This window comes from Ipomoea nil, unplaced genomic scaffold (genome assembly GCF_001879475.1).
Source record: "Ipomoea nil cultivar Tokyo-kokei standard unplaced genomic scaffold, Asagao_1.1 scaffold1509, whole genome shotgun sequence".
NCBI classification, from domain to species: domain Eukaryota; kingdom Viridiplantae; phylum Streptophyta; class Magnoliopsida; order Solanales; family Convolvulaceae; genus Ipomoea; species Ipomoea nil.
The window spans coordinates 717,961-739,015 of record NW_017617937.1 but is presented as its reverse complement, the minus strand read 5'-3'; the positions used below and the strand labels follow the sequence as shown (position 1 = coordinate 739,015).

The window sequence follows — 21,055 nt, the reverse complement described above, 5'->3', positions numbered from 1 at the left end:
GGCGAGTGTGATATTGTGAGAGACTGGTTCTATAGTCTTAAAAAAATTTAGGGCTGCATTCTAATTTCTAAATCTAAATAATAAGGATTCAATAGTAAAAAGAATACGAGTTCAATATTATAATTATTAAAAAAAATTAAAAGCAAAACTCATTTTATAATTATGAGTAAATACCTAAAATGGTCCATCGACTATAGCTAAATTCACAAATTGATCATCGACTTTTAATTTCAACCAATTAAGTCCTTAACTTTGTAATTTTAACACGATTTGATCCTCCGTCTATTTGTTCGTTTGTTGACTGTGATTTTTGAGGATATATATATATAATTTCATGGTCCATTGTCGGTTTTTTAAGGTTCCGGTTGCATTTTCAGACTGCACTCTAGTTGAGTTCATACTAGAGCGAAGAAGACGACGTGTTTCCAAAACGGTGCAACGTCATCCTGGAGGTCTCCATGTGCTCCGACGAGAGCTGCAGGTTCTTCTGGAGATCGTCGATGACGGCGCAGCTGCCGACGATGATGCTGAATCGTAAAATTACATATATTTCCTCAAAGATCACGGTCAACAAACTGTCAAATAGACGGAGGACCAAATTGTGTTAAAATTACAAAGTTAAGGACTTAATTGGTTGAAATTGAAAGTCAATGACCAATTTGTGAATTTAGCTATAGTCGAAGGACCATTTTGGGTATTTACTCTATAATTATTATAAACTTAAGTTTAATAATTGTAATTTTTTCCAAAATAGAAATTATGGATGTATTCACACTTTTTATAGGAAGGCGTGTTCTCGTATAGTCATGAAAAAGAGACACAAGAAAGGGTGGCACAACACAACGAAACTTTTAACGGAAGACTAAAGTGTGTAAAATCATTAAAGTCGAAAACTAAATAAAATACAAAAAATTATTTAGGTATTAACTCTAAAGGTTAGTGTCACTTCGAATTTGTTAACCTAAAAAAAAAATTGAGTAGAAATCTTTACATCTTTTTTCGAGTCATCAATATGATAATAATAAATTTGTTTTTTTTTTTTAAAAAAAAAAAACTATTTGAATTGGTGAGCGGTGAGCCATATTAGTTATGTTTTGCTACTTAGAGTTAGAGTTGATTGAATCGTTATTTGTTATGTTTAAATTACCCTTACTTTTTGGATGGACTAAATAAGTAAATATGGAGCTGCCAGGCTGGCTCGTCACGAGTTAGCAAAAAAACAAGTCACGATTTGAAAAAATTTCAACCCAACATGCGGTATAACAATCGTTATGCTATGAACCCGTGTCCAGCATGCATGCTGGACACTATAACGGTGCCGTTAGTGGCACCGTTCTCTTTCCACTTTTTTTTTTTTTTTTACCTAATTACCTAGTCAGTGCTCAGTAGAGGTATAGAGCGGTAGAGCAGTGGAAGCGTGGAGCAGCCGAGCAACTCTCAGTTCGGTAGTCCCTCGCGGAGTCACGGAGCAATCAGTAGTGGAGCAGTGGTTCTCGATCGTCATGGACCAGACGAGCAGTGCTGCAATGGAGACTGAAGGAGTGGAGCAGAGCCATGAAGTAGCCAGCCGCTGTCGTCTTAGTCCGACTCGTCGATGTAGCGTTGCCGCCTATCGGTGAAATGCTGAGTAGTTGACTCACAGTCGCAGGTCGCACTGTCGCTGTGTTGCAACCGCAGGCGTGAAACGCTAATTAGGGATTTTAGGTTACTGGAGCATAGCCTAACAAAAAAAAGAGTTACCGGAGCAGTTGTTTCGTTGTTTTAGGTTTTTATTTTATGGATTTTATCATTTTTTTTAAAGTAACGGACCGAGTAATCCGTGGGTTATTCCGGTTCGATTCGTCTAATACGAGTTAAATGTGTCGGTTTCAATACGAGACGGGTCAAGGTTTCTCCTATACAACCCGTCCAAACACTATCGTATCTAATACGAGTTAAATGTGTCGGGTTTAATATGGGACGGGTCAAGGTTTCTCCTATACAACCCGTCCAAACATAAGTTAAATGGACCCAACTCATTAAATTGAGTCCGTTTTAACAACTTTAACTAAGGAAGTTATTAGTAGGGGCTAGTAAAAAAGTTTCAAACACGCCACATCTTCAAGTTAAAAATCTTTCAAAATTTCTTAGGGTTGGAGTTCAACCTTTTGGAAGAAATCTTTCAAAATTTTCAAATTTTACAATTCAATAATGAGAAAATCTTAATCAAACCCTATCACATTTTATAAAGGACATTCAATGACATTGAGGTGAGATAGATAATGACTATACCGTTAAACTATTTGTTCACTTGTTATTATATTTAAAATTTTAAAATTTATTATGCCAAATAAACATTTAAATAATAAAAATAAATGCACGGTTCCATTTAAATAGCTTTAAAAACATCAAGGACCTTGTGATCCAATGGTACTAAATTACTTTTCTATGTGGGAGGTGATGGGTTCGAATGCTTGTATATTTGGGTATCTCATTTACAATAATGTCTTTAATAATATGGGTGTGTGTATTTTATATAGTTATATGTATGAATATATATATATATATATATATATATATATATATATATATATATATATATATATATATATATTATAAAAAGGATTAGTTAGCAAGGGCAATATTGAAATAAATTTTATTTATTTATATGTATAAATGCATATTAATACTTAAAATATAAAAAAAAAAAACTAAATATATAAATATGCACACATGTATATTTGATTGTATAAACATATAATAATAATAATAATAATAATTAGTTAACCAGGGCAATGCTGAAATAAATTAAGGTAATTTAAGATTACTTTAAAAAATAGGGTTATCACATTACCTTGAAACATTATCGCCCATTTTCAAGTAATATAACATTACCTTGTAATCTCATAACTTGAACCAAACAAGGTAATATAACATTACCAGACTCAGATTAATTACCTAGGTAATCTAAGATGACTTGAACCAAACGTCCCTTGAGTGTATGTTTGATTCGCAGTTTTCGCACAAGCAATTTAAAAGTACTATTTCAAACTTAAAATTAAATTACCAATAAGATGGACTGATACCCCTTTTTAATTAGAGAATACGATTTTTAATTGAAAGACTAATTAAAACTCATAGTTATGTTTTAAAATGTTGTCTATTTCATTACAAAATGGTTGTACACCATGTTTGTTATTTGATCATTGCCGACTTTGCTTCATTACAAAATGGTTGTACACCATGCTTGTTATTTGATCATTGTCGACTTTGCTTGATTATTGACTAAGTTATAAATCCTAGAATTATTACTTTGTCACTTGGAGATGACATGTAAATTCTTCTTACTGCATTAAAAGCATTCAAATAAATGTTACACCATTGATCATTTAAATATGCAAGCAATTAAATCATTTTATTATTGAAAAATATTGTAATAGATTTTTATAGAGGTAGAACATTTTAAGTCACACTGAGTTCTTTTAAAATATTTTTTAATGTCAAATCTCATACGTTGTGTCATCAAATTTAATACATTCATCAAGTTGAGACAATACATAATAATGAATGATGCCAATAAATGCTAAATAAAATTTGAGGCATGATCATAATTTTGTGTATTTTAATAATAACTTTAGGTGTAAATCAGGTGTATAAATTTTAACATATAAATAATATTAACAACAAATTTTAACACATATGTAAATTAATAACAAATAAAAATGTTTCTTAACAATCACATTTTATCAAGTATTTTAACAGGCTCGTGTTAATGGCACATTCTATCTAGAACTTTGTGAAAACAATGAGTTTTGAGGATACATAATTCTATTCAATAACAAACTCTAGTTAAGAGGCGGCCATTATCAATCGTCAATCGTTCTTCCAAAATGCTGAACTCCAACCCTAAGGGTCCCACCTTCCGGTCAGACAGAGCATTTAGGAGGATGTAAATCATGGTGACTCAACTGAACATGAACTACAAATGCTAGACTGGTGCTCACTGCGCACAAAAAAGCCCCCCTCACTATGAGTGGTTCCTCCAATTGTTAGATATAGGTTAAAAATATTAGATAAAATATAATTGGGAGTATAATAATCTAGATGAATCATTTATGGTGTCGGATGAACAATCATGTTTAATACTTGAGCCTATTGGACCCTTTTGGCTTGTTAAATTTAAATTCAAAAGCTTAATGACATTATTTTAAATATTTAGAAATTTAGTTGTCATTTATCAATATAAGGACACACAGTGACTTTATCTGGGGTTAATGAGCGATCGTCCAAAACCCTAGCGACTAGATCCTACTTCCGAACACAATTCTGCTCAGAATGAGAAACCACTGGCGATTGCTTCTTCTTCTCCGATCATCTCAACAGCACATTTCCAGAAGCATATATCACTCTCACTCCGGCTTGCAGGTACAGAACTCTTTCCGTTGCTTTTCTTCTTCATTCCTCCACTCCCGTGCACATCACTTAGCTTCTCCCCGAATCTGTAATTCCTTCCGTTGTTTCTCCACCTCTGACCTCGCCGTCGATCATAAAGACCCGTCGGATCAAGTTACTGTTCTGTGTGATATATTTTCTAATGCGGACAAAAGCAATGAGGATATTCGGGTTGATTTAGAGTCAAACGGTGTTGGTGTTAGTCATGACTTGGTGCTTAGGGCTTTGCGGAATCAGGACTTCGCGCCTGAGTCGGCAAGAAGGTTTTTTGACTGGGTTTCAGAGAATGAGAGTGAGAGGTTGAGCTCAAAAACATATAATCTGATGTTGGGAATACTAGTTAATAGCGGCAATGTGAGGGAGTTTTGGGAAATGGTTGATGCTATGAAGAAGAAAGGGTATGGAGTGTCTAAGGGTGCATTTAATAGGGCTTTGGGGAAATTTGAGAAGGAAGGGTTAAGTGGTGATGTACAGAAGTTAAATCAGTTGTATGCTTCTGGCTCCACAGATAATCCCATTGAGAAGGTTTGTAAGATTATATCCCAAAATGTTTGGGATGATAATGTGGAAAAGCAGTTGAAGGATATCAACTATACTAGTGATTTGGTTTCAATGGTACTGGCTAATCTTCAAAATGAAACTACTAAGGCTTTGATATTTTTTAGGTGGATTGAAGAGAGTGGTTTGCTTAAACATGATGAACGGACATTTAATGCTATGGCTAGAGTTTTGGGTAGGGAGGACTTAACTGAGAAGTTTTGGAGGGTTATAGGTGAACTGCGAGATGCTGGGTACGAAATGGAGAGGGCAACATATGTTGAAGTATTGGAACACTTTGTTAAGAGGAAAATGATTAAAGAAGCTGTTGAACTCTATGAGTTTGCAATGGCTGGTGCAAATAAGCCATCGTTGCAGGATTGTACTCTTCTTTTGAAGAAAATAGTTGTTAGTAAGGAGCTTGATTTGGATTTGTTCTCAAAAGTTGTGAGGGTTTTCACAGAAAGTGGGAATTTGTTGACAAAGAACACCCTTGATGCTGTTCTGAAGTCATTGACCAGTGTGGGAAGATGGGAGGAATGCAATAACATCTTGAAAGCATTGGAAAAATTTGGTCTCTTACCTAATGGGTCTCAAGAGAGTAAGATTGGATATCATCTTAGTTTGTGTGAAAAGACTGATGAGGTAACTCAGTTTGTGACTAATATGGATACTTCCGGTTCCAGTCTGAATTACAAAACATGGATATCTTTAGTAGATGGATACTGTGCAGCTGGTGATCTAAGTAAAGCCTCTGATACTCTCGAAAAAATGATTGGAAAAGAGGGGCCTTCTCATGCTGGGTGTGCTTTAGAATTGTTGGTGTCAGCATACTGTCGCAAGAAGAGAACTAATGAAGCACTCATACTTGTTAAGAATATGGTCAGTGAGAAAGATTTACGTCCTTGGCAAAGCACATATAAGTTATTAGTAGAAAAGCTCTTGGTTGGTAGACAGTTTTCGAAAGCTCTAGATGTTCTGCACATGATGAAAGATCACGGGTACCCACCTTGTCTCGATCTATTCATCAAGTATCTCTCCAAGAACGGCAGTGCTGATGAGGCTATTGCGTTTTCAGAAGCAATGACAGTGAAGAGATTTCCATCAACATCAGTAATTCTCCGTCTCTTTGAAGCGTATTTTAAAGCAGGCAGGCAGAGTGCAGCGCAAGACTTTCTTGCCAAATGTCCAAAATACATACGCGACAATGCCGATGTTCTAGAGCTGTTTTATTCCGTGCAACATGAAAAAGCAGCAACCACCCAAATCACTGCTGCGTAATATTTAAACAGATTTTTCACCGAATGTATTTTGTCACTAAAATGCAGTAGGGCATTTTTTTAAAATTTAGATATTAAGAACATTTCCTATCAGTTTCAATTTGGTTTCTTGCTCGAATCTTGATTAGCTTGACTTTATCTGTAATAAGATCTTTGAGAAATTTTGTTCATCTTATGCTTCATTTGTTCCATCTAGCTTTCTTGACTGGAAAACAAATGAGAAGGTTTATTGTTCTTCTACAGTTGTATTTGCATTTCTGGTAATATGCTGAATTAGCTGTATAAGATGGTGTTTATTACACCAAATTGTAAATTAGACTAGCCAGAGTAATCAGTTCTTTGGCTTGTTATCAGTTGAACATTTTCTTCTTTTATCTAAGTTCTGATTGCATTGAGTATCTTTCTACACTTCTTTTGCACATTAACTTGAGAGACTTGCATTATTGAGGTTGTGCTTTTCAGTTTTCACCATTTTGAGCTCACTGCATTTAGAAGTATCCATTGTGTGGAACATCCATGTTATGAGAAAACTGGGAAGGTTGTGTTGGGCTTGCATTGTGTTCAGGGCCTTTGACCCAGTATGCTTGTTTACAAAAGCCTTCCAAAGGTTCCTCAATCTGAGTATCTGACCTAGAGAAAGATCTAAAGCTGGCACTGCACAAGTTGGTCAATCTACTGTGAACTTTGTTAATTATCTCCTGTAATGATGTGTTTCCCATTCTTTTTCTCTTGGTTATCTGCTTGGCATGATTGTTTTACTGCAGATAACTTAGTGCTGTGGCTTTAATAATGTGTGTAGGTTTTTGGCCTGACAGGCAAAGAAAATGACACATCATTTAGCCTTCTAGACATGTATCTTGTTATGGACCTCATTGTCAATATATATATATATATATATATATATATATATATATATATATATATATATATATATATATATATATATATATATATTGCTCCAGTATTCCGTATCTCTGTCACTATGAAACTAATTCGAATTCAGTACTACAAAAGCTGATCCTTTAGTCCATTTATCACTTGTCCCAAACAATAATAGTCCATTTACTGATTGCCTCATACGATAATGATTCGTTTATCAACTGTCCCAAACTATAAGAATTCGTTTACCAATTGCCTCAAATGGTAATAGCCCATTTAGCAATTGCCCCAAACATTAATAGTTCATTTACCAATTGCTCCAAATAGTAATAGTTCATTTACCAACTACCCAAACGGTAATATCTTGCGGTAATAGTCCGTAACTGTAAGGATATTGTCACTATTGTTTTACACACCTCTTCAAAAAAAGGGATTTTTTTTTGGGTTAGAAGCTTTCCATTAGAGGGTTTGATTGTGGGGTGTGTCTAATAGCAAGGAATGTGGGTGTGGGTTGGGTAGTTGGTTGGATGAATAAGACACTTCAATGAGCAAAACAGGGCGAACGTGATGGTGCATTGCAAAAATCCTTAATGGGTTTTGTTCTTATTCTTGGATTCATTCGAATGTAAGCACACACACAAACACAGATATTGGTTGCAGTACACACATACAAGACCACTGCAAATTTCTGTTGGTGGCTTCTGTTTGTCATATTTATATCTCTGTGACTAAAGTGTTGCAGACAACTGGTGTTCTTATGTCGGAAGAGACAAATTTGCCATCAACTCGTGATGATTAGTACCTATTACCATGGGGGTACTCTGCCATATACCTGCATCTCTTTCTTTTTTGGTGAAAAGCAGTGTGTGTGATATCTACAATAGGGGACCAAATTTTCTTCCTTAGTGCCCTAGCAGCATGGCTTATGGTGCGGGAGTATCAAGTCCGCGCAATGAATTAATAGCGATAGTATGAAATGGGTTGGGGTGATAGCATTCATTACTTGACGTAACGTTATGCTTGCTTCACTTGTCTCCACCCTTTGAAATGTAATGTGTCACGTTTTATGCAGAATTTGTTTGTAAATTCTGATTGAAATCACAATGAATTTTATTTTTAAAACATACTCCAACAACCACCACTTACCGGACTTCGAGCAACCAGTCTGGTTGTCAGAATTTTCTTCCTCAGTACCCTTGTGGCATGGCTTGTGGTGCGGGAGTATCAAGTCCACACAACAGATTAATAGACATAGTATGAAATTGGTTGGAGGTGACAACATTCATTATTTGCTCCACCGCCTCCACTTGTCTCCACCCCTTGAAATGTAGTGATTGCATTAGGTTTTATGTTGAATTTCTATATAAATTCTTACCGAAACCTACAATGAATTTTATTTTTAAAATCGACTCCCAATTCATCACTTACGTACTGGACTTCACGCAACCAGTCCGATTGCTAGAATTTTCATCATCAGCGCCCTAATGGCACGGCCTGTGGTGCAAGAGTATCAAGTTCTAACAAAAAATTATAAGGATGACAATAGAACAAGAGTAACAATATCTATCACCTGATCGAACCCTATACTTGCTCTAAATATGTCCTTTTCAAATATAAAAGAATTGATGGATGGGCTTATAAAATGGGGAAGAAAACAATTGGAACCCTACCAAGATTAATCCCAATCTTGGATTCTCCAAATCTTGATTTGGAGCTTAATGGTCCCACTAAAGTAGGTGCCTTTATTTGGTTTCTGGTTCTTAGTGAAGAACTAGAAAGAGGGTTCCAAGCTGTTCTTAGAGCTCATTTCAATTCACAAGGCTAAAACCACCCAACTTTTTGTCATTTTCCTAACACCAATCTGCTCACTCTCTTTCTTCATGTTTTTTTATATCAAGTTCTCCTCCCTAGTTGTATCTTTTTGTGCTTGGCTGTGTATATTCATTTTCATTGTGAATAATCGTCATTTGGACTGTCTTATTTGTTCATTTTTTACAACTCACTCATAGGATACTTATCAAACTACTTGTTACCTAACATAAATTTCAAGCCATTGGAAGGCATGATTAAGTCTTTGGAACTTGATCAATCTCAATATACGTACCTTAGTGAGGTGCATTTAAATTTGTTCAAATTACCTTTAAAGTTTTAATATGTTATCACACTTAAAACTTACAACGTGGTAACCATCTCTGTTTACAAATTGATAACTATTATTACAACCTACAATATATATATATATATAAACTATATTTTCAAAGTTAATAAAAGATTCGTCTGATAAGTCTACTGTTTGATTGATACCTAGCTAATTACTGTCTAACTATCATCATTAGATACATTGCAATTTATGTGATGCAAGAGTAGCTTAATTTATAATTAAGACATACTGCATCATTTATCACGAAAAGTATAAGTGGATGACATGTCTTGGTGTCTCTATTTAGTTATTATATATGCTTTTACATTTAACGTCATTGCTTAATGAACTAATTATCTTCACAATACTCTATTATCTAAGTCGTTGTATTTTCTTTGGCATACATTTTACAATACATTTACTTTGACTATATTATCATAATTAAATGCTTACCATTACACACAAAGATATAATTAATAAAAAAATATATAACTTTATTTTCTTATATTTGTATAACAGTGAACACAATATATTTCAATAATAAAATATTAATTTACCTCTTCAAATCTCTACTCAAGGTATATATTGAATGCGCTCTTTTTAGGGGGTCAATTCATGACTCATAATTTCATCTATCACATTAAAATTTCAAGTTAAAGATGCTAAAAAATAAAGAAAGAAAAGGGCAAGAAGAAAGAAATTATTTTGTCTACCCAATGAACATAGAGATCTGTCATGATGTAGGGAAAGAGAGAAAGGCGTGAAGGTGGCAGCCTTTGCTTTTTAAAGCCACTTTTATTATTTAATTTGAGTGTGCCTTTGCCTTTTCATAATTTCATCTGATTAAATTCTCCTCCCACAAATCTCAAATCAAAGCTACCGCCCAATTATTCCATCTTATTATTTATTATTTTAGTTTTTTTTTTAAATATCGAATCTTAATCGAATAAACTTTTTTTAATGTATAGTTTTTTTTTTTTTTTTTTGAAAGCCAATGTATAGTATTTCCTTTAATACGAGTTCAAAGACCTTGTGAATGTAATTACGATTATAAAAACTAATTAAAACTCGAGTTTAAAAGTATGAGTCTAAAATTCAAATATGCTTTTAAATAGAATTAATGAAACTCAATGAATTAATCCTGTCTTGATAAATGTGAATACTAAAAGTATAAAAAACGAAATTGATAGTAATTATTTGAACACTATATAATAGCCAACTAAGATTCCACTATCATGGCAAATTGGCTAAGGTCTTTGGTTATGGGACAGAGTGGGTAACCAAAACCCATAACACCAATCATCAATCTCCACTTAATTTTTTATTTTATTTTATTAAAACCTTGAGATTCTCACATTCTCTTATGGTTTAATTGGTTTTGCTTAAAGAAAGATTAAAATTTTGGGGTTTTCTTGAATGGCCAAACTCAGGGAATGTTGGATTCCTTTCTTGTGTCCCTTCAATTCCATAGCAAATCCAACCCCTACTCCACTAGATACATGTCTTGCATGTGTTTATATCTGTATCTCTCTCAGACAACAGTTGAGGGTTGCTGAAAAATAAAGAAAAAAATGGACAATATCGATCAATTCTATGAATATTACATATATACTTTAAAGTTTATAATAATTATAAAATTGACTCCACATTTTTTTTATTAAAATCATCGATCATGCATGGATCAACTCTGATGGATGACTGTGATCCATCTTTACTTTTTACATGATAATTATATTGTCATCTGAACCCTATTTTATTGTATGAGAAGGTTGAAGAAAAATAATTTTATATAAAAAGTGAGGACTGATCAATTGATATAAGAGTTAATACCCAAAATCGTCCTCGATTATAGTGATTTTTTTCAATTTCGTCCTAAACGACTTTGGTGATCTAATATCGTCCCAGACTTTTGTGTTTCGCTCAATTTAGTCCCAGACTTTTGTGTTTTGCTCAATTTAATGAGTTAAAGTTTTAACTCCACTAAAATTGCATGCATTAATGCATACCATTTATATATGCTGCATTTATGCACTAAACCCCAGAAAATGTTTGATTATATATATATAAACCATAAATGGTTGCATAAATTGCTGATTTTGTTGCATGATAATGATCGAGAGGATTACATATATCCTAATCAGTAAGATTGCTACTGAACATGTGACCTGTGACTAGGTTTTGTTGTTATTATGTGTAGCCACAACACCAATGTTGATTTTTTGTCTGGACTCTTAATCAATAGCTTTTAATTTGATTTCTTGGAAGAATAACAAAAGAATCATTTTTTGTTTATATGCTTATGTATATTGTATATACATGAGATACCCTCTTCTCTCCATGATTTTTAGTACCAAGAAAATCTTTACATCTTATTTAGCATTACAAACATGAAACATACATCTTATTACTAGACAAGCGGAACAACCTATTGACTTTATTAGTTTGAATCAATTAGCTATATCAACTTAGACTGATTTACCTCATTGTAATCCTTCGTCGACTAGGGTTACAAAATAGGGTTTACCTGATGCACACATTTTTTGTATTTATTGGAGTTATATGGAAATAAATGAGTTAATACCTCCAATGGTCCTCCGAGTATTAGCGATTTACCAACTATGATCATTCGAGTTTTAAATGACCTCCAATGGTCCTTCATGTTTTAAAAACTAACCACCCGTGATCCTATTTCTTAAAAAAAAAATCCAAGTTTAAAATGACCACGAGACGTGCAAAGGACCACAGGTGGTTATTTTTTAAAATATGGAGGATCACTGGAGGTCATTTAAAACTGAGATGACTACATCTGCTAAATCGCTAATACTCGGATGACCATTGGAGGTATTAACTCAAAATAAATTAAAAAAATTGGGGTAATAAAAATGAAAAAGAAAGAAGTTTGAGATATAGAGCAATAACGTATACTTACTTTGCTTTACAAGCCTTTTGCCACGGTGACAGGCGTGCTGGTGCTCTTTACACAAGAATTGCTTTCTCTACTTTGGGGTCTGACAGAGACAACAGTAAAATGAAGTTTCTGAGAGACATAGAATCCTAAAGAATTGAGTTTTCAATTTTCATCACTGTTAGATTATTACCCTTTACCCCAAGAAACTCATTTGAGGTAGGGTGGGTGGGCACTTCATTCTAGCTTCTTCAAGGCTTTGGCTGCTCTGCTAGCTAGCTGCAATTACTATTGAGTGGAAATGATGAGAGAAATAAAGGGTGTATTCTGTTCTGTGTTATTTCTCTGTGTCCTTGCCTCTGCAGCTGCTCTGCTATCCCCTAAAGGTGTAAACTTTGAAGGTATTGTATAAATTTCCAGTTCATATATCTTCACAATGGATATTATGGCTTCTGAAAATTTTGATTTTTTTTTTTTAAATTCAGTGCAAGCTTTAATGGGCATAAAGGCTTCTCTGAAAGATCCTCATGGGGTTCTTGATAACTGGGATGGGGATGCTGTTGATCCATGTAGCTGGTCCATGGTCACCTGCTCTCCAGATGGTCTTGTTATTGGGCTGTAAGTTAATAATCATTCAAAGAATTGAAAACCCATATTTTTCTCTGCAATTTTAGTGATTGAATGTCATGTTTTAGTACAAAAGATGTATAAAATGAGGTTTGTTGTGCAGAGGAACTCCCAGTCAGAACTTATCTGGGCTGCTGTCTCCAAGCATTGGGAATTTGACAAACCTGCAGATCATGTTAGTGCTAATTTCTGAAATACTGTGCAAATATTTAATTTGCAGATAAGATTATAAGTTTTAAATGGTTATTTTAGCTTCTGGTGTTGATAAGCAATGTGATTGACAGACTCTTACAGAACAACAACATAACAGGACCAATCCCAGTTGAGATCGAACGCCTTTCTAGTCTGCAAACACTTGATCTTTCGAATAATCTCTTCACGGGAAAGATCCCTCCTACTTTGGGCAGGCTGAAGAGCCTCAAGTACATGTAAGCATTGAAGTTCGATTATGGAATGAAGTTTCAGAAAGTCGAGATCACATTATTATAGTGTAGTTTTTTCATTTTCAAATGTCGGGAATTCAGTTTCCTTAACTCATTTGCCTGTTTCAGGAGGTTCAACAACAATAGTCTAACTGGGGAAATTCCAGTGTCATTGACCAACATGACTCAGCTCTCTCTCGTGTAAATCTCTCCCCTCTTTAACGCAATATGTTCATTTTCTTATTACTTTCTGATCTGGTTGAATATTCTCGATTTCTTGTTCTTGAATCCAGGGACTTGTCAAACAATAACTTGAGTGGACCTGTGCCAAGATTTCCTTCGAGAACATTCAAGTAAGATTATAGTATTTGTCTTAAAGATTTAGTTTATGCATACTTTTTTCGTGGTTGATCGAGCTTGCCTTTCACTCTCGTCGTCCTGGTAATTGCAGCATCGTTGGGAATCCTTTGATATGCGCCACAGGCTCCGAACCATACTGCAACGGGATGACACTTCTACCTATCTCGATGCCATTGAACACTTCCCAAAGTATGGATTTTTTTTACGTTTTCTCATTCCATACCCTTGTATATGTGCTGTTCTTAAACAACTTACTGTACTCAAACTTCGGTATATGTTTGTGTTGTGGTTAACCTGATATTATTATCGTCAACGCTTCAATTTCCAGCCACTCCACTCTCGGGGAAACAGAAAAATCACAAGCTTGCGATTGTATTTGGTTCAAGCCTCGGGTGTACCTGTATACTAATCCTTGGAATTGGGCTGTTTCTATGGTCGAGGCGAAGGCAGGAGCAGCAAATGTTGTATGATGGTAGGGGTATGTACTCCGAATAGCTGATAGTTGGATTGCACATTTATGTTTATATATTATATGCTCAACACGCCCTTCACGTGTGCTGGCCAATTAGGCTCCAAGACCATAGTCATGGGGTTGGCTGTAATACCAAATTGAAACATGTGCTCCATCTCAGCCTAAGCTGATAGTTGGATTGCACATTTATGTTTATATATTATATGCTCAACACACCGAAATTCTGTGGACTGATTGGAAGATTTCTTGTTTGAAACTTTAGGCCGAGATCACGAAGAAGTTTCCCTGGGAAACTTGAGAAGATTTCAATTCAAGGAACTTCAGATTGCAACCAACAACTTCAGTGGCAAAAACATTCTGGGGAAAGGCGGATTTGGAAACGTCTACAAAGGCCATCTCTCGGATGGAACCGCTGTGGCTGTCAAGAGGCTAAAAGACGGGAGTGCCATTGGAGGCGAGAGGCAATTCCAGACCGAAGTTGAGATGATTAGTTTAGCTGTGCACCGAAATCTTCTTAGGCTATACGGGTTCTGCATGACAGCAACCGAGAAGCTTTTGGTTTATCCCTACATGTCCAATGGAAGCGTTGCCTCGCGCCTCAAAGGTAGTAAATTAAAAAAATTACTATATATATATATATGCATTCCTTTTTCCTTGTGAATATCCATTTTTGGTCTTTCTTCGCCAGTGAAACCGGTGTTGGATTGGGGCACCAGGAAGCGAATTTCCATAGGGGCAGCGCGGGGACTGCTGTATCTCCACGAGCAATGTGACCCGAAGATAATTCACCGAGATGTGAAGGCTGCAAATATACTGCTTGATGAGTCTTGTGAGGCAGTCGTGGGCGATTTTGGCCTCGCAAAACTTTTGGATCATCAGGATTCTCATGTCACAACAGCTGTACGAGGGACTGTCGGGCATATTGCCCCCGAATATCTATCAACAGGCCAATCCTCCGAGAAAACGGACGTTTTTGGATTCGGGATCCTGCTCCTTGAACTCATCACAGGCATGAGAGCTATAGAATTTGGCAAAGCAGCCAACCAGAAAGGAGCAATGCTTGACTGGGTAAGTACACGCTTCTCTTTGTTTGTGTTAAGAGTCCACATTGATAAAACAAGAGAGAACAAATAGGTTTATAATGCCATGGGTTAGACCAGCTAATTGGTTGGATTTAATCTTTTAGTGTAGTTTGGCCCATGTGCGCCTAGTTCAGTGACCCGGACTCAATCTTAGTTTATATTTAAACCAGGTTAAGAAGATTCACCAAGAGAAGAAACTCGATGGACTCGTTGACAAAGATTTGAAAGACAAGTATGACGAGATTGAGCTAGAGGAAATGGTTCAAGTTGCTTTGCTATGCACACAATACCTTCCGGGCCACAGGCCGAAGATGTCTGAAGTTGTTCGAATGCTGGAAGGCGACGGGCTTGCAGAGAGGTGGGAAGCGTCCCAGAAAACCGAACAGCCAAACCACAAGTACGGAGCACAGGCGCTCTCGTCTTCAGAACGGTTTTCAGATCTCACCGACGACTCTTCAGTGCTTGCACAAGCCATAGAGCTGTCGGGTCCAAGGTGAGCTGAAATGTGAGTTTAGTACATAGCACAAGAACCGGGTTTGTACAAGGCAAAAAGTATATATGGCCCGAGGTTTCGATCTGCCTAGATTTTATGGTGTATAGCAGTGGAACATATATATATCAAGGGTTCAAAGAGCTTTTGGTGTAGTTTCTTGAGGATGAGAAGTTAGGTAACTTTCAACTGTCTGGTCTCAAACCCATTGTACACTTTGCAAGAGAGCACAAAAGGGAAAAAATGCCATTTTGTTTTCAATGAGATGATGACAAAGTTTTAATTAGTGCCAAAGTGTTCAAGGCTAATGTGTATGTATGAAGAGTTGGTAGATTAGATTCATGTATATATGTATGTGGGTGGATGGGCCTGCAAAGTATCGTTTCAGTCTCGAGTTGTTTTTTTAGATTGATAAACTTCTTGTAGTATAAAATTTATGTACTTTGTATCCATTAAAGTTTGAAAAAAATTACTGAAATGTATCCGCATTCTTTTGAAAATTTCCTTCCATTCATATGGAACCCACACATATATATATGAACATTCGGCTCAAGTGAAAATTGGTGCTTATGAGAAAAATGAGTACTAATTCTACTTATCGATCTATGTATAAATTTATATGACGCATTGGTGAAGCAGAACATGATTTTTCTCATCATACCCATCAATAGCATTGGAATGTTTATTGAGACTATATAGGAATAGCATTCATAATAGCTGAGTTATTTTATGGTTTTTGAGGAGTTCCTAAGTGTAATTAGGAAAGAGAATATGGAAAGGAAGAAAAAAAGAAAAAAAAAATTAAAGCAAAATATTTTTTTAAAAAATATAAAAGTTGATTGTCAGGCGTGTCTGACGCGTGTGGGTCCCACATTTCTGAATTATCTCCACCCCTTGCAGATACACCCCAATCTTCTCTCTCCTACACTTTTTAGTTTTCTCCTCCATGTAAGCGTGCACTTTCTTAAAATTTGTGAATAAACTTGGTATTCTTCTCTAGTGTAGATGCTATTGGACAAAAAAACTTATAGCATCTACAATGGTGGAGTTTATTTGTGATTTTTGATGAGTTTTTGTAAGTGTGATTAGGAAAGAAAATATGGAAGGAAAGAGAAAAAAAAGAGAAAAAAATAATATACAAAACTGTTTTTAAAACAAAAAAATAAAAATAAAAAATAAAGATGAGATGTCAGGCGCGTCTGACGTGCCACCCGGGCCCGTGCAGTGCACGCGTCCGGCATGACTTTGCTGTGCGCGAAACGCGCACAACACCTGCTTCTCTCTTCATTTATTTCTCTTTCCTTGGGAAGAGAAATAACTCTTCCTTGTATAAGGAGCTGATCTACTCTCTCTCTCCTATTTCTCACCCCTCTATGTGGCTTACTCAATCTAAAAAGCCGTGAATTATCCCCAAATTATCTACTGATATTGTTGCTTTTAACTTTGGAGCTAGCTTCTTCAACAAACTTACGTATGTCTAGTTTATTATTATACGTAGATGAAAGTTATAAGGACAATTCAAAGAGCGTGGAATACATGCCCTTTAACTTGTTACGGTGGTCTAGCTTCTTTACGGGATCTGTATCCAGAATTTTTATATAGTCTTAATAAACATTTCAAAAATGAACATTAAAAGTTAGTGATCTGTATCGTTGTGCAAACGTGTTTGCATTTTCGTAATTATTACTAATTTTACTATGCAAACGTGAACATTAAAATTTGTAATTTTTAGACTTTTCCAAGTTTGCACATTTAGTATTAATGTTTTGCACATTTAGTGTTAATATTTTGCATATTTAGTATTAAAAGTTTGCACTTGCAAAAATGCGAAAGTACATTGCAATTAGAGTTCCGATTTTAGATTTTTATGACTGAATTTTTGATTTTTTTTTTTTTTTTTTTTTTTTTTTTTTTTTTTTTTTTTTTTTTTTTTTTTTTTTACTGTTTAAGGTCTAACATTTATGATTTAGATTTAAAATTTTGCCTTTTCGTTGATTTTATAGAATTTACCAAGTTTGCATATTTAGTTGTTAAAGATTGCATATTTATATATTAAAACCAACATGGTTGGCATGGTGGTTTAGCACCTCATCCCTTAAGCATGAGGTTGGGGGTTTGATCCCCATCCATGTGAATGGAGCAAATCGTTTGGCCAGTCTCCTCCCGTCGACAATGACTAGTCGAGACCGAACGAAACTGTTGTCGACGAACGGAGCTCGAGCCACAACCCAGGCTCGACTCATTTACACCTCTACCATAACCTAACCTACATATATAGACACTTTAAAAATGCACAAAAGTTACTATATGAATGCACATAATCTATCTAGTGTGCATTCTCGAAAGGTAAGTAATAAGTGGATTGAGAAAACGAAAGAAAGTAAAGAAAACCCATATATATATATATATTATTGTGTTAGTTAACCAGAACAGTACAAAGTAATTACAAAGTAGAAAAACTTGGGGTGCACCTCGCCATCTGTTTCCCAACCCCATCAAGCACCAATCTTTTAATGTAGGCTCAATTGTTCACTACGCACTTAATTAATCCCGGTATATAACTTCTAAAAACTAAAATATATTCATCATAAGAGTAGGATATTTTCAGTAACAGCTTAGACCGCGAAAGAAAGAAAATGGAAATGCAAGTGGGACCTAGAATGCCAGGTAATGGTCCTGGTTACTCCATCCATCTTCATCTTCATCTTCATCTTCATTCCCTGTCAAGCAGGAGCCAAGCTGAAGAAGACATGTAACGCACAGTGCAATGCAATTATGGACCGGGAGGTGGGGCCCAATTACACCATGGACCATGGTCTATCTTGCATTATAGACCCCGATCCAAAAATAACATTTTTAGTTGATACATTCTGTATCTGTAGGTTGCCAAATTTTGTATCTATAATTTCTGTACATGTAGCTATCATATTATGTGTCAACAATTACCAAGTTATTTGTTTACATGTACAGAAACTGTTAATTGTATATACAGAGTATGTTATCAGGATTTACAACGCAATAAACCCTAGTCCATGGTATAACAATTGAGAGGTGGGGGTGAGGGTTTAAACACAGTCAAAGTGGGCAAATTATTGTGTGGACCATTATGTGGACCATAACAAAAAGTACATTTTTAATATACTAAATGTACATTATTTTTGTACTGAATGTACATTATACAATATAATGTACACTCAGAACAAAAATAATGTACATCCCTTGAATACAATATACATTATTTTTGTACTGAATGTACATTATTTTACAATAGACAAAATATGATCCACACCATTTGTGTGGGTCATGGTCCACACAATAATGATTCGCAAATTATGCCATGGAATCGTGTTCACCGAGAATGGTGAACACAAGGCAAAACGACGTCGTTTTTAGGCCCAAAAAAAAAAATCGCGGATGTGGAGTTAACGGCGCGTCGTTTGATCAAATTATGAATTTTCTGTTATGAGATTATGAATTTTATGAAAATTCATAATCTCATAACAGAAAATTCATAATCGCATAACAGAAAATTCATAATCTCACAATTGAAAATTCATAATCTCACAACTGAAAATTCATAATCTCATAACAGAAAATTCATAATCTTATAACAGAAAATTCATAATCTCATGGTTCCAAAGTGAATGTGTAGGCATGGTTCCAAAGTGAATGTGCAGGCATGGATTCATAATTTATGAATGTCCGTGATTTCGGACGGGAATATGTAGGCATGGTTCCAAAGTGGATGTGCAGGCATGAATTCATAATTTATGAATGTCCGAAATTATGAATGTAATGAAAATTCATAATCTCATAACAGAAAATTCATAATCGCATAATAGAAAATTCATAATCTCATAACAGAAAATTCATAATCTTATAACAGAAAATTCATAATCTCATGGTTTCAAAGTGAATGTGTAGGCATGGTTCCAAAGTGAATGTACAGCCATGGATTCATAATTTATGAATGTCCGCGATTTTGAACGGGAATGTGTAGGCATGGTTCCAAAGTGAATGTGCAGGCATGAATTCATAATTTATGAATGTCCGAAATTTTTGTTCACTTCAAATTAAAGTGAAACCGCAAAATGTGAAAATAAAGAAGAAAAGTCACGCAATTAAAAAAAAAAAAAAGAATAACGGTGTACTAACACCGTTAGAATCGTGTTCACCATTCATGGTGAACACGGTTCCATGGCATAACGTCTGATAATGATTGGTCAAAGTGTGAAACATCTGAATTGATTTTGAAGATGGGCCCAAATGGAGTTGGGCCATTGGGCAGCCCATTGAACTTGTGGCTGAGATGGAAGGCAATCCACCTGGGTTTACTCCCCACCACAAGCTGCGCTGGCTGCCTGCGTTGACTCAGCTGTAATGAGTGGACTCGGCTGTTGCCACGACAGCTTATCAAATTAATAGGGCAGGACAAAGCTTCTTTAAATCCCCCTTGTGTTTGAATTGAAGTTATTGCCATTGCAATTTGCAAGTGGAAGTGCATGGTTGATGTTGATCTTTCACGTTGTTTAAATGTAATAATTTGTGATTGGATTGTTTAGTAATTGGTGTATTAAATCACACTCCGTAGATTAAATGTACATAGTGTTAAGGAATAAAGAGACATTTAATTCATGAAATGTTTAATTATTTTAGAGAAAATTAGATTAAATTGTTAAAAATGATAGATTAGATATACGTGTTTGGTTAAATTTGAGATATGCAATATAAACCTATTTGATTTAAGAGTTATCTTTTATATATATATATACTCATGATCAAATGAGTTCATCCCTTCTCATGAGTCCGTGTGAACAGATTTGATCTATTTAAAATTAGAGATAAATAATCAGATCTGATCGATTATTAACTGTGCAACTGTGTAATTGCAGTTGTATAGTTAGTTGATGCTTTAGGTGAAACTTTCACAATTGTGACGGTAAGGTAAGATTTTGGTGATTTATGACGTTGATGCTTCCAAAACCACGTAGGATAGACACCGGTTATCAAGTTTACGGTTGTAGCAGTGCAGAACGAAAGAAAGAAGACTAAGTGCGTGGCAATGCACATCCAAACACGTATACTTTCTGCCTTGGATAAACATGCTTTACCAATGAAAATTATTAGCAATAAGCATTTCTACATCAGATACATTTTTTGACATTGAAAGCTCACACAAACCTTTTGGAGGCCATTTACATAATTAAAAAGCTTTTGAGCTATAGAAAAAGACGTTTCAATCTGCATTTAAGGGGTTTAAATTGATTTTTTTTTTTTTTGATAAATTTTTTGTTCCTTATTCTTACTCCTATATACTTTTACATATATTTATTTAAGAAGAAATGGTCAAATGAAACCTCAAACTATATGTGAGACTCTAAAATAATAATAAAAAGTTCCAATAGACACCTCAACTCATCAATTTGATGT

General features: G+C 35.1%; 2 protein-coding genes across 5 annotated transcripts; both read left to right on the top strand.

The window, feature by feature from the left end:
* The first annotated feature begins 4,239 nt into the window (after positions 1 to 4,239).
* Positions 4,240 to 6,596, top strand: LOC109188964 (pentatricopeptide repeat-containing protein At3g02490, mitochondrial). The gene has a single exon (XM_019339631.1). It carries the CDS (start codon positions 4,315 to 4,317, stop codon positions 6,247 to 6,249), a length of 1,935 nt encoding a protein of 644 aa, XP_019195176.1. The 5' UTR covers positions 4,240 to 4,314; the 3' UTR covers positions 6,250 to 6,596.
* A 5,640-nt stretch (positions 6,597 to 12,236) lies between these two features.
* LOC109188966 (protein NSP-INTERACTING KINASE 1-like) lies at positions 12,237 to 16,073 on the top strand. 4 transcript variants are annotated; one of them, XM_019339635.1, is made up of 12 exons: positions 12,239 to 12,492; positions 12,560 to 12,573; positions 12,658 to 12,790; positions 12,903 to 12,974; positions 13,084 to 13,227; positions 13,351 to 13,422; positions 13,515 to 13,574; positions 13,673 to 13,770; positions 13,910 to 14,059; positions 14,316 to 14,657; positions 14,742 to 15,121; positions 15,306 to 16,073. In XM_019339635.1, the coding sequence occupies exons 3-12, from the start codon at positions 12,669 to 12,671 to the stop codon at positions 15,630 to 15,632; spliced, it is 1,767 nt and encodes a 588-aa protein (XP_019195180.1). In that variant the 5' UTR covers positions 12,239 to 12,492; positions 12,560 to 12,573; positions 12,658 to 12,668; the 3' UTR covers positions 15,633 to 16,073. The 4 variants fall into 4 exon arrangements, with proteins under 4 accessions (XP_019195179.1, XP_019195177.1, XP_019195180.1 ...); XM_019339634.1 differs by having other exon boundaries at positions 12,237 to 12,573; positions 13,084 to 13,165; positions 13,364 to 13,422; XM_019339632.1 differs by having other exon boundaries at positions 12,238 to 12,573.
* Positions 16,074 to 21,055: the final 4,982 nt, after the last annotated feature.